This window comes from Danio rerio, chromosome 22 (assembly GCF_052040795.2).
Source record: "Danio rerio strain M-AB ecotype USA chromosome 22, GRCz13ab, whole genome shotgun sequence".
Classification (NCBI taxonomy): Eukaryota; Metazoa; Chordata; class Actinopteri; order Cypriniformes; family Danionidae; genus Danio; species Danio rerio.
Genome location: NC_141042.1, coordinates 27,220,318 through 27,233,506, shown reverse-complemented (window position 1 = coordinate 27,233,506; position 13,189 = coordinate 27,220,318). Strand labels below are relative to the sequence as shown.

The 13,189-nt window shown below is 31.3% G+C and overlaps 1 protein-coding gene across 2 annotated transcripts; it reads right to left on the bottom strand.

Annotated features, from left to right (window-relative positions):
• Positions 1–1,287: 1,287 nt before the first annotated feature.
• Positions 1,288–13,178, bottom strand: dnaja3b (DnaJ heat shock protein family (Hsp40) member A3b). 2 transcript variants are annotated; one of them, XM_087302510.1, is made up of 11 exons: positions 11,582–13,178; positions 10,780–11,489; positions 10,267–10,350; positions 9,269–9,469; positions 7,885–8,037; positions 5,514–5,661; positions 5,358–5,422; positions 3,515–3,643; positions 3,306–3,421; positions 2,162–2,259; positions 1,288–2,044 (listed from the first exon to the last, which is right to left on the bottom strand). In XM_087302510.1, the coding sequence occupies exons 4-11, from the start codon at positions 9,287–9,289 to the stop codon at positions 1,938–1,940; spliced, it is 837 nt and encodes a 278-aa protein (XP_087158636.1). In that variant the 5' UTR covers positions 9,290–9,469; positions 10,267–10,350; positions 10,780–11,489; positions 11,582–13,178; the 3' UTR covers positions 1,288–1,937.
• Between the last annotated feature and the right edge of the window lie 11 nt (positions 13,179–13,189).

The following is a 13,189-nucleotide window of genomic DNA, read 5'->3' as shown; positions in this document are numbered from 1 at the left end:
GTATTGTGTATCATTTGTGTATATGTTTAGAACGTATAGTGTGTGTGTGTATATATGGAGTGTAATTTGTGTGTGTGCATATGTATGTAGAGTGTGTATAGAATGTGTGTGTTTGTGTATAGATTGTATCATGTGTGTCATATATATATATATATATATATATATATATATATATATATATATATATATGTATGTATATGTATATATATATGTATATATATATATATATATATATATATATATATATATATATATATATATATATATATATATGTATGTATGTATGTATGTATGTATTTCTGATATTGGATTGGACTTATAAAGATTTAGAATCTTGAAGAAAAATCCGAAAGGTTTACGCTTACAAAATTTACACTTGTGTATAAAATTTGGGCAAAAATATCAGGCGCAATTCCGCAAAGATAAATGGACCGACCCGTGCCCCGCTCATGCTATGCACCTACATGAAAAAAAAAATGTCACGTTTGTTTTTGCGTCCGTCATAAAATGAACTTTTTATATGCATTTAACAACACATTTGAAAAAAAAAAAAAAATATATATATATATATATATATATATATATTTTATCTACACTCAGTTTATGTTGATATTAATAAACAAATATCAATAATTCTTTTTTTGAGCAGCCGAGATGCCCCCCTCTGGAGTTGAGGCCCTATACACCCTGCGTACTTGTGGCTGTACTGCATTAAACATATTCACAATTCCCTTTAACAAAAAGAGGTTTTTTTTAGTCAAAAAGCTACAACAGAGCGACATATAAGTACATCTGTAAGTACATCTGTACTCACGTTTCTGTTTATCGTCGTCTGATATTGATTCTGTGAGAAGCTCCTGCAGGTCACCTTTGGGTTGTTTACGCACATTTTTTCTTTTTTTTTTGCAGCGTAATAATTGATTTATTTTTGTTATTTGTTATTTTTCTATTTGTTGTTGCTTTATTCAATTACAAATATATATATATATATATATACACACACACACACACACACACACATACATATATATATATATATATATATATATATATATATATATATATATATATATATATATATACTGTATATATATATATATATATATATATATATATATATATATATATATATATATATAAATAAAATAGTTTTAAGTTTAGCGTATTAAGCTAAATATTTTAGTTTTATCAAACTTTGTTTCAAGCATTATTCTTCATTACACAGTGACATTTAATTACTAAACAACACTGTCATATTGCAGAATGAAAACGTCTAGTATGAGACAATCGATTTCAAATAAAATTTTATTTTTAATTTAGTCACAGCTAAAGATGTGCTGTGTGTTGGACTAAGCAAAGCTCTTAAGCTTCAATTAATATAGCAATAAATAAAGAGTTTCATAGCATGAAATAGTCAAACCCTAACAAGAGAGCTTTAATAATAATACGTAGGCTAACATAATATAACAAAACTGATTTCTTGTGACATTTATTCAGACATTTCCAACAATCATACACCAAACAGCACACATTTAGCTAGCATAGGATAGCCAAGTGTTAATTTAGCTAAACTCTAGTGAAGGATTCTGGAAGCTTCAATCCTTTCATTTTTAAGGTAATTAATCTGGGTGAGCAGACATGACTTGCTGATTGGAAACGTCCTTAGTTTGGCGAGTACACTTCTTTCTAGTACTCCTTTTATACTTCTTTGTCCTCCAAAAAGAACAGAAATATTTTCATCTCCATAGTTAAATATTTTTAACTTGTGCAAGCAGTTTGAGAAACAGAAATTCCAATGTCAGCTGTTCAAAACTAGTGGTCATATATGTGAAATGGTACAATTCTGAACTCTATAATGGCTTTAAATATTAAACATACAGTACAAAACCATAGATTTTAATATCATACATCTATACTAATGGCTGCTTTTATGATCTTCAGGTGAACATCTTCTTCAGTTTAGAGAAAAACCCCTCTTCCTCTTTCTCTGGCTCTTCTTCTCTGCTCTGTCCTGATGTCGAGGTTTGTCCGGCCTGAGATCTACCTGAATGAACACATTTAGCAAAAGAGCAGAAAAGGAAATGAAGTGCGAGGTAAGTGTAGATTGCTTTGTGTTTACTGCATGTTGTCTGTGAGTGTATGGAGTTGTGTGTTAACCTACCAGGGTCTGGTTTGGTTACTCCATTAACCGTTCCCTCCACATCCTCTTCGTCCTCAGCAAAACTTAAAAGCAGCATTTTCTGCCTTCTTGTCAGTTTCCTGTAGATTATCATTAAAAATTATAAGACAAACACAAACTGGAAGTGTATATATAGCTATCGAAAAACAATTAGACCATTTTTCAAAATTCAGCTTCTCTAGATTGATTGATTCATTCGTTTTTCTTTGGCTTGGTCTTTTATTCATCAGGAGGTCACCACAGTAGAATTAACCACCGCTCTAGATTGATGATTTATATGTATGTGTTTGAGTACAATGTTATTTTAGATTTTTTTCTGTAAATTCAGATGAAATTACTCCGAAACTTCAAATTAAAATGTTGTCATTTAAAAAAATTAAAAATAAAATTAAAATGCCATAATTTTTCTAGACCATAGCAATTTATTTTCTTTTTATTCAAAGAGGGAAAAATAGAAAAACAAAGTAATATCTGTTGCCCCGAATAGTCATTTTTTTAATAAAAAAGCTATAAATTTATACTCTACAATAAATTTTAAATAAATAATCTCAGTCAAAACTAATAACAGCAATATTAACCCAAACCTAATACATCCAGTACACTGACATGGCATTTCGTCTTAATATCACCTTAATGGATTTTACAATTTTAAGTTGATTGAACATAAATTTAGGTTGTCCCCCACAAAAAAAAAAAAAAAAAATCAAGAATTGTGTTGTTTCAGCTGATTTTAAATAAGTAGTTTGAACATGTAGGAATATATATATATATATATATATATATATATATATATATATATATATATATATATATATATATATATATATATATATATATATATATACATACACACACACATACACACATATACATATTTATATATATATATATATATATTTATATATATATATATATATATATATATATATATATATATATATATATAGTAATATAAATTCATAGAAACGCTTTCTAATTTCCCCTTATATAGCTGCATAATATATAAAATTAAATGTTTGCTTTTAGCATTAACAACCAAGAAATCTTATTCATTGTTTGAAATGTACTTTAGTTTATTAAAATGCTCTTTTAAAAAAGTAAATATGTGTCTGTGAATGTCTCTTACTTAGGAATTTTGATTTTGATATACACATAATGATCTCCATAACCAAAACTATTCATGCGTGGGATGCCTTTTCCTTCCAGCTTGATTTTATGGTCTGTCTGAATGCCTGGAGGAATCTGTGGGAGAAAAAAAAAACATGTGCTCTTTTAGTCATAAAATAGAGTTAGAAATGACAGTGAGGCACAATAAAAGTCCTTTAATTTTCTAACCGCAATGTCAATGGTGCTGTACAGGCCCTGCGCTCTGGCGGTTCCTCCTAAAATGGCTTGCGCTATTGAAATCATTACATCAGAGTGAATGTCAGCACCGTCACGACGAAACACTGGACTCTTCTGGACCTACAATAAGATAACAGATAAAAAGGACTTAGAAGATGATAGAAAATTAGAAGCTAAATTTGATTAATAAATTAGAAATGTTAATAAAAGGAATAAATTATGATAGAAACTATTTAATATTAAGTACATGAAAATATTTTAAAAGCTGGTAAAAACTTTGAATAATAAATAACAAAAGACAGCAACAAACGATAGTATAAAAGCAGAAATCACAATCAGCAAATATACGAGTTGAAGTAAATGTGCGATATATGAGAATACCATTAAAGAGGTACTATAAAAGGGTAAATAATATTAAGCCTGCAGGGTATTGGAAAAATCTGACATTGCGATATTTAGTTTCTCTGCAATATATTATTGCGACATGAATTCTTCACAAGACTGATTGATTTCAATTGATTGGGCTGATTTTGTAGGGTGTGAATCATGTATATAAAAACAATAAGCTAATTGCAAGCAAGAATAATTACAATAGAAAAACAAAATAACAAAAAAAAAAAAAATCAAATAAACAGTGTTTTATGGTTTTTCGTAAAAAGTTCCGGAAAGTGCCGTTTTTTTTGTGCCTGAATGCTTTAAACTCTCTTGAATGCCTTTAAAACACACACAAATTATAAGGTTTCACTTTCGTATTGGTACACTTTGCTATGACTCGACAAATCTCATGTATTTCAGCAACTGTTGTGCTGATCAACTATAATCCAAACTCAACATTGCATATCATGCAATGTGACTATTGCTGTCACACATTGCGAAATCGATGCTGAAACAATATATTATGCAGCCCTGCTAAATATATGTAAAATATCAGTACTAATGAAGTAAATAATAAAGAGAAAATTGTAATAATGTAATATAAACTGAAACAGTGATTTACATTAACATTAGGTTAAAATACAAAAACAATAACAGGCAATGTGAAAGTAAATAAAATACATGTTTTCCTTAAAAGTCAGATTTATTAAAAAGGCAATAAATGCAATGGCGGGGAAAGTAAACAAGCATTAAAAAGACACTATTGTGCATTAAAACAAGTTTGAAATCAAATAAATATAAAGTAAATATTAAATTAAATCAAATAACAAAATCTGAGAACATGTGAACAAAAATGAGTTGGGTTGAAATAATTTAAGATAGCTAAAAGAAATGTAAAAGCACAGCTGTGAAACTAAACTTTACAGAATGAAAACAACAATAAAATATAAGGTTAAAAATGCAATAAAATTCACTATAAAAATAGAAAGAAAAATAATCAAATTAAATAAACAGAAATCTAAAATAGTGTAAATAAATATATAAATATACAAAATGACAGTAAAATAAAATAAATGTGTACAATAAAATTTAAATAGAGCTAAGCTACCATATTAATTAAAATTGTTAAAATTAACAAAGTAATCAAGAAAAAATCCTAGTAATATGCTAAAAAATTTATTCCGTGGCCTCAAATAGCATATAGACAGCAATGACATATTTTAAAGCATTTAAAAATGGCACTTTATTAAACATCATAAAAAATAAATCTAAACGTTTAATAAATCTAAATGGAAGACGTCCTCAGCACTCTTTGAAGAAAAAAAATACAATTTAAACTCACAAAATTGTGCATGTACTGTTTATAGAGATAAATACTTTCACACCTTTGGGTTTTTATGTATGTATTTATTTAGAACTTAATTTAGGCATTGGGGTTCATGTAGAACAGAACACTCACTCTGAATGTGATGTACATGTACTTCTTCCCGACGGGCACTTTCACTGTCTGTCCATCTGCTATACCTAAAGAACATCAAACACAAGACAGTCGATAACTCCAACATTCACCCCAGTTTAGCGCAGCTACGACATCCATTCTCTGACAGACACACACCTGCAGGCACAGGAACCATGACGGTCTGTTTCTGTTTGGTTTGTCCAGATCCTCGGCACATTATGCAAGGCGTAATGATGATAAAACCCCGTCCGCTACACCGTCTACAAGCCGAGCGCATCATAAAGGGCCCGGTGTTTATAGATTCCTGCATAGCAGAAGCAATTATTGCTAGAAAATAACAACAATCTGATGAAACTATATATGAGATGTTTTTTGGATTTTTTATTTGCATTTCGTATTGTAGCTGTCCTTCAATGTAAATCTCTGTGTTGGCGTGGGTTTCCTCTGGGTGCTCCATTTTCCGTAGTCTAAAGACATGCAGTATACAGTAGGTAAATTGAATTAACTAAAACGGCCATAGTGTACAAGAGTGTGTGTGAACGAGAGTGTGTGGATGCTCCCCAGTACTGGGTTACAGCTGGAAGAGCATCTGCTGTGTAAAAAACATACTGTATGCTGGATAAGCGAAGGTTCATTCTGCTGTGGCGACCCCTAATGAATAAAGGGACTAAGCTGAATGAATGAATTACATATTTGCTGTCCCGAGGTGTGAACCACACTGAATATGGGATGCACTTTCTGCAATCTTGTTTTATTTTGTGTTTGCTGTGAACCCAGCTGTACTGGCCAATCAGAAATGAGAAAACTGCAAAACTACAGTTGTAGTGGCCACACAACCACACTAAACATGCCTGTTGTAGATAGGAGAAAAAAAGATGCATCGTAATTCTTTCACTAGTGAAATTAATCAATTATTTATTATTTTGAATCGTTTATCAAAAGTTCTGAATTGATTCTGTATTCAATGACCTGCGAGGACATGATCCAGAACAATTATTTGCATTGCCAAGCAAATGTATAATTAGCTTAATTCGGATACAATTTTAATGGAGTATAAAAGTCTATATATATATATATATATATATATATATATATATATATATATATATATATATATATATATATATATATATATATATATATAAATATAATATTATATATATTAATTCATTAATTTTCTTTTCAGCTTAGTCCCTTTATTAATTCGGGGTCGCCACAGCGCAATGAACCGCCAACTTATCCAGCATGTTTTTACGCAGCAGATGCCCTTCTGCCGCAACCCATCTTTGGAAAACATCCACCCACACACACACACACACACACACACACACACACTCATACACTATGGACAATTTAGCCTACTGCATGTGCCGCATGTCTTTGGACTGTGGGGGAAACCGGAGCACCTGGAGGAAACCCACACGAACGCAGGGAGAACATGCACAACTCCACACAGAAACGCCAACTGACCCAGCCGAGGCTCAAACCTTTGTTCGAGCCACATTTGTGATGTTTGGGGATGTTTTTAGTAACTTACAATAAATAAATATATATACCAGTGAACTTCTTGCTGTGAGGTGACAGCCCTACCTACTATACCACTGCGTCGCCCATATATATATATATAATATATATATATATATATATATATATATATATATATATATATATATATATATATATATATATATATATATATATATATATATATAAATATATATGTATGTATGTATGTATGTATGTATGTATGTACGTATGTATGTACGTACGTACATACGTACGTACATACATACATACATACATACATACATATATATACATAAATAAATGAATAAAAAATTCTATATATATAGTTAAAACTTTTTAACTTTTATAATAAGTATTATAAGTTACTAAAAACATCCCCAAACATCAATACAAAACACAGAGCACAAACACAAAGCTTCCAACACACAACCTTGGCTATGAAACCACAAACAGATTCACAGAGTCACAGAATAACATACAAACTACTTCATGGTCATTTGTTTAATATACCAATAGTAGACAGTATAAAAGACTTCTAAAAAATATCATTTTTTTCTGTTATTTCCATATATTCTATATATTTTTATTTATATTTGAAACCATGTCTTTGTTTATAACCTTTTAACAAACTAAAATAAATTAATTCTCTTCTTGGAATAAGATCTTTTGGGTTTTTTTTTTATAATTGCTCTTTGTAATCTAGCATTTTATTGTTACATTCAGAGATTGTTCATGCTAATTGTTTATGAAATCATGAACTTTGTTAATAAAATAAATATTTTTTTATGCTGGCAGTGCTGTCATATGTAGATGCCAATCATAAACCAAATAAAAACATAAAATAGCATAAAAGCATAAAAACTTCTGTTCTAGATAAAATGTAACTACATGTGGAATCGAGAATCCCAGACTCGGATCAGATAGTTTATAGAGATTCACACCCCTAATTAGAACACTTAAAAATACCATGTGATCTGCTCTTCAATACTAGTAAACTCACCATTCCTGTGCCATTGCAATAGTGACAATGAGACACTTTAGTTCCCGGTTCAAAAGCTTTTCCATCACAGCGTGGACAATCGTCATCTATGTTGACGGTAATTTCTTTATTGACACCCTTGGCAGCCTGCATGAACGACAGCTCCATCACAAACTGAGAAGAGAGAGAGAGAGAGAAAAGAGAGAGAGAGAGAGAGTTAAAACATGAAGAAAAAATTTAATATATTCTCCATTTTGTGGTATTTATGTGTTCTTTGAAGGAATCCAAAACAATTGTTGCCACATGTCCCATGACACTCAAGAATGGGATTTATACTTTATAAATTATGTGAAAAATATGATAATATGTGGTTAATCATATCACTTAAATCAGTGTTTCTTAACCACGTTCCTGAAAAACCACCACTTTTTCCATGTCTCCTTAACCAAACATTGAAACTGATTCAGATGATCAGCTCATTAGCAGAGACTGGAAGACCTGTAACGGGTGTGTCAGACAAAAAAAGACATCCAAAACAAAGTGCTGGTGGTCCTCCAGGAACGTGGTTGAGAAACACTTACTTTAATCAAATGAAAACAAGTGTATCTTTATACAGCATGTTCAACAATGGGGTGGAATTGTTTGGTACTCACCAAACAAAATATCAATAATTAACGATAATGATATACATATGCTTTTGATTTTCTAGCTTTTTCATAATTTAATGAATTTATTAAACATGATTTCCATTTTAATATTTCACTTCTAAAATAATCTGCTGTGTGTCTCCTTTAACCCGTATGCATCCATTTAAAAAAGTTACACAAATACGTAAAAGACTAAAAAAATGTCCCAAAATTCACAACCTTTCAGGATTTTAAACATTTATAACATACATAATGCCTTTTTTTTCAGAAAACTTAAGCAAAAATATTGTATGGGAATTATGCGTATGGAACTTATTGTTTATATGAAATATATTTACTTTATTTATAATATTACTATATTTACTTATTTAGAAAATTGTAATATTTCCTATATTTAAAATAATTACTTATATTTCCATATGTATTGTTATTTTTATGCAATGTCAGATTTAAAACAGAATTATTTCTGCCAAAAACTTTTTAGCACTTGAATGTGGATAAGCTAAATTAAAAAAATTAACTAAATAATAATGTTAAAAAAACAGATTAAAGTACGGAAAGTAGTTAAAAAATTTTCATAAATTATGTAAAACTAATTTTTATGCAAAAAAGCAAAAAAATCCAATAAAAAATTCAGACATTTGACAAAAAGAAAACAGTATATTGAGGATTTAATGACATTAAAGTGTATTTCATGTCTATGGCAGTTATAAAGAGGAGGAACACAAATAACAGGCAGTCTTCGCTATGTGTCTTACTTCAGGTGTCTGATCGAACATTGAGTTGATGTCTCCGAAGCCACGCCCCCCTGCAAATTCTCCAAAGATCTTCCTGAACAGTTCCTCTGGGTCCACGTTGGCACTGCCCCTCCAGTACTGCTGTTGCCCCGTCCCACTCGCACTCGGACCCGCAGAGCCGTATGTGTCATATTGCTTCCTCTTCAGCTCGTCACTGAGGGTCTATATACACACAGAGACACACAGAGATACAGATACACTCACGCACACACGCACACACGAACATGCACACGCGTGCACATGCGCGCACACACACACACACGTGCAGTCACATGCATATACAGTTCTACAAGTTTGTAGGCAGTATGTTTTTTTTAAAGAAATCACAATGTATATTCATCAAGGACGTATTAAATTGATAAAGCACACCTATTTCAACAACGTTAATGAATAAATAAATAATTTTTAGCTTTGACATGACATAAATACATTGATGTTCTAACTATATTTTATAACAGATATTTTTTATATTACATATTTAGAAATATTGTGCACATGTCAAAATATTATGGTCCAAAACTTGTAAAGAGTAGCGTAAACATTGACAACTATTTTATTTTATGTTCAACTATTTTATTTAGCTACATTATGCCTGACGTCTGTACTACTTTTGTTTGTCACATAAAATTATCATTACTGGAAGACAACAGTGAAATAAATTAATAAATAAAAACACAATCTTTCTTTATTTTAATAATAAACATCATAATTCTAAAAAAAAAAAATCATAATTCTGAGCAATGTCATGTTCTGAAAAAATGAAATTCTCCAAATCACAATATTTTTCTTTGAAATTATTAAAATAAATGTTATCAGACCAATATGCAATAAACCATTTTCATATCTGTAATAATTTGGGGTCAAATATACCCATAAACGATTTAAAAATCGATTAACATAACAACAAAAATAATAATAAAAAATATATAGAAGGAAAATGAGCATTAAATGTTCCTCACCTCATAAGCTTCTGCCAGTTTGGCAAACTTCTCCTTTGCATCAGGGTCATCTGGGTTGGTGTCTGGGTGATATTTCTTGGCCAACTGAGAGAAAATACATGCTAAACATGTTAAATGTTAATGGTGTCACAGTGTTTGTCAAACCTGGTAGTAGGTATTGTTCTGACAGAATGACAACCTTGGATAAAAATATCACAATTTCACGATATGACGGTATTGTGATTACTTCTCTAAAATATGTTCTTTTTAAATGTTTGGGTAAAAAACAAAAATTTTTTTCCCCTTTGAACACAATATATTTTATTTTGAGAAACATTTAAAATGTTTTGGAACATTAAACATGTCAGGCTAAATAATTCAAATAATTCATTGACTTCCGCTGTCTTCATTGGTTTCACAGATTTCTTTACAACTTGAAAAGGTATCTTTGGATATCTTTTCTGCTAGAGATACTGCAGTCATAAAAAACCAAGCCGCAGGAACCCTTGAAACCAGTAATCATCCCATGCCTACCTGGTAGTATGCTTTCTTAATCTCTTTCTGAGAGGCTGTCCGAGGAACCCCCAAAACTTCATAGAAGTCCTGCTGACGGAAGCCGGAAGAAGTGTGGAAGAAATGAGAGCTAAAAACACTGTGGGGTCTCAATGCTGAAAAACACAAAGAAACACTCAAAATTACTGTAAAAATAGATGATTATGTATAAAAGTAAAGATAAAAAAATAAAACCTCTATTTTTTATTGAAAGTTTCACTATAATTTTCCATTTCGCTACGTGTTGCAAAATAAAAGTTGATTTTTTTATAGACCCTTTTCACAAGATGGTGATGACTCTTTTCAGACAACAGCATAATAAATCCTTGAGAGTATTTAAAATTTGGGATAAAATTGTATAATGTACTTTTATAAAGCTATACTTTTTATTGTATCATCTTTGCATCAAATTATGAAAAACTAGTTAACGCTTATACAAGGTATTTCCAATGCAGCATCTATGACAGCAGCATCTCTCTTGATGCTGTAATCATTCATTCATTCTTTCATTTTCCTTCGGCTTAGTCCCTTGATTCATCAGGGGTCACCACAGCGGAATGAACCGCCAACTTATCAGGCATATGTTTTACACAGTGGATGGCCTTCCAGGTGCAACCCACTACTGGGAAACACCCATTCACACACATACAATACAGCCAATTTAGCTCAGTCAATTCACTTATATCGCATGTCTTTTGGACTGTGGGGGAACCCGGAGCACCTGAAGGAAACCCAAGCCAACACAGGGAGAAAATGCAAACTCCACACAAAAATGCCAACTGACCCAGCCGAGGCTTGAACCAGCAACCTTCTTGCTGTGGGGAGACAGTGCTAACCTCTGAGCCACTGTGTCGCCCTTGCTATTTTCAGTCTCACACATTTTTTTCCTTTTTTTTTTTAAGTTCTTTTGTTATTTGAGCAAATCAAAATAAAAATATATACTAATTTGTGTATTAATTAATTTATATACTAATATACTATTCTTCTATTCCCTGTTCTGTAGGGTTACCCAATTATGACGATTTCCACAACTGAGAAACCCAGAAATGTGAAAAGGAAGTATAGGGTCTGCTCTTCTTTACATCATTATCTCAGAAGATGGCCGCAACAGTTGAGTTCTGGAAGTAAACACTCTGGTTGTTTACTCCATAGAGAAACTGATTTTTTTTTTAACAATGATAACTGGTTTTTGAAAATTTTCTGAACATTTAAGACAGACCAGTTTTTAAGTAAAGTTGTTAAGTGCTTGTATGCAGTTTTGTTGTACTCAATTCAAACTATTATAAAAAACATTGTGTTTAATAGACATGTTTGATAAAAACTACATTTCCTGTTATGCTTTACAAAAACATTCCACCAATCATAGTCGCAGCAAACTAAATGTGTCAAAAGTGATGTTTAGCTCCACGCACTCCTTGTATAGCAAATCAACATAATCAATGTAATCAAGTCGTTTAAATGCAGAGCTTAAAACGCTGTGATTGGTTTGATTTATGCTTTTTACGCAGTTTCGAACTTCGCATCTGATTAATTCGGGGTGAAAACAAGTCAACTGATCATTAACCCCAAAACATTGATTCGTTAAGTAATGTCATTAGTCTGTGCTAGTCGAAGTTTTGCAAATGTTTATTAACAAATTACTGGACATAATGTCATTTAAATCCAAGTTAATAAAAGGATAGTTAAAAAAAATCCTCACCATTTTATCTCACACAATGTGTTTTAAAGTTTTCTTTCTTTCTTTCTTTCTTGAACATAAGATATTTCTTTCTTGATGTTCAACAGAAGAAACAAACAGGTTTGGAACAAGACTAAATGACTGCAGAATTTTCATTTTTGAGTGAACCATCCCTTTAACACACTTATCAGTGCAGAGTTTTATATAAGATCACACTTGATGTAAATAAATGCGTGTCTAAACATTAAATCACCACATTTTTCTGCTGGTGGTGACAATAAATAAATTGCTAGTAAGATAATTTTTTTAATATATACATTTGCAATTATGCAAGTTGGTTGCATCATATCTTTCGACTTCTCTAATACCATTGTCATAAATAGACATAGGCTTTAAAACAGTGACATATGTTACACCTCATATTAAAATACAAGATAGTATATACTTGTTTTGCAAACAGAGTTCATACAGTAGCTACTCTCACATAACCAGCTCACCTGGTATCCTCCTCAATGTCACTCCCCCTCTGTGCCTCCAGCAGCTTAAACTCTTCTCCGTCACATAACTACGACTCCAGCATATCCTCAAAGCAGTAACATCTCCATTTCTGGAAGACTTTAAAAGTGCACAGTTGCTGTGAAGTCCAGGAAAAGCGCCTGACAGCCAGCGTGCACTGGAGGCTGCCATGTTTACATCACTCGTTAAGCACTGCGC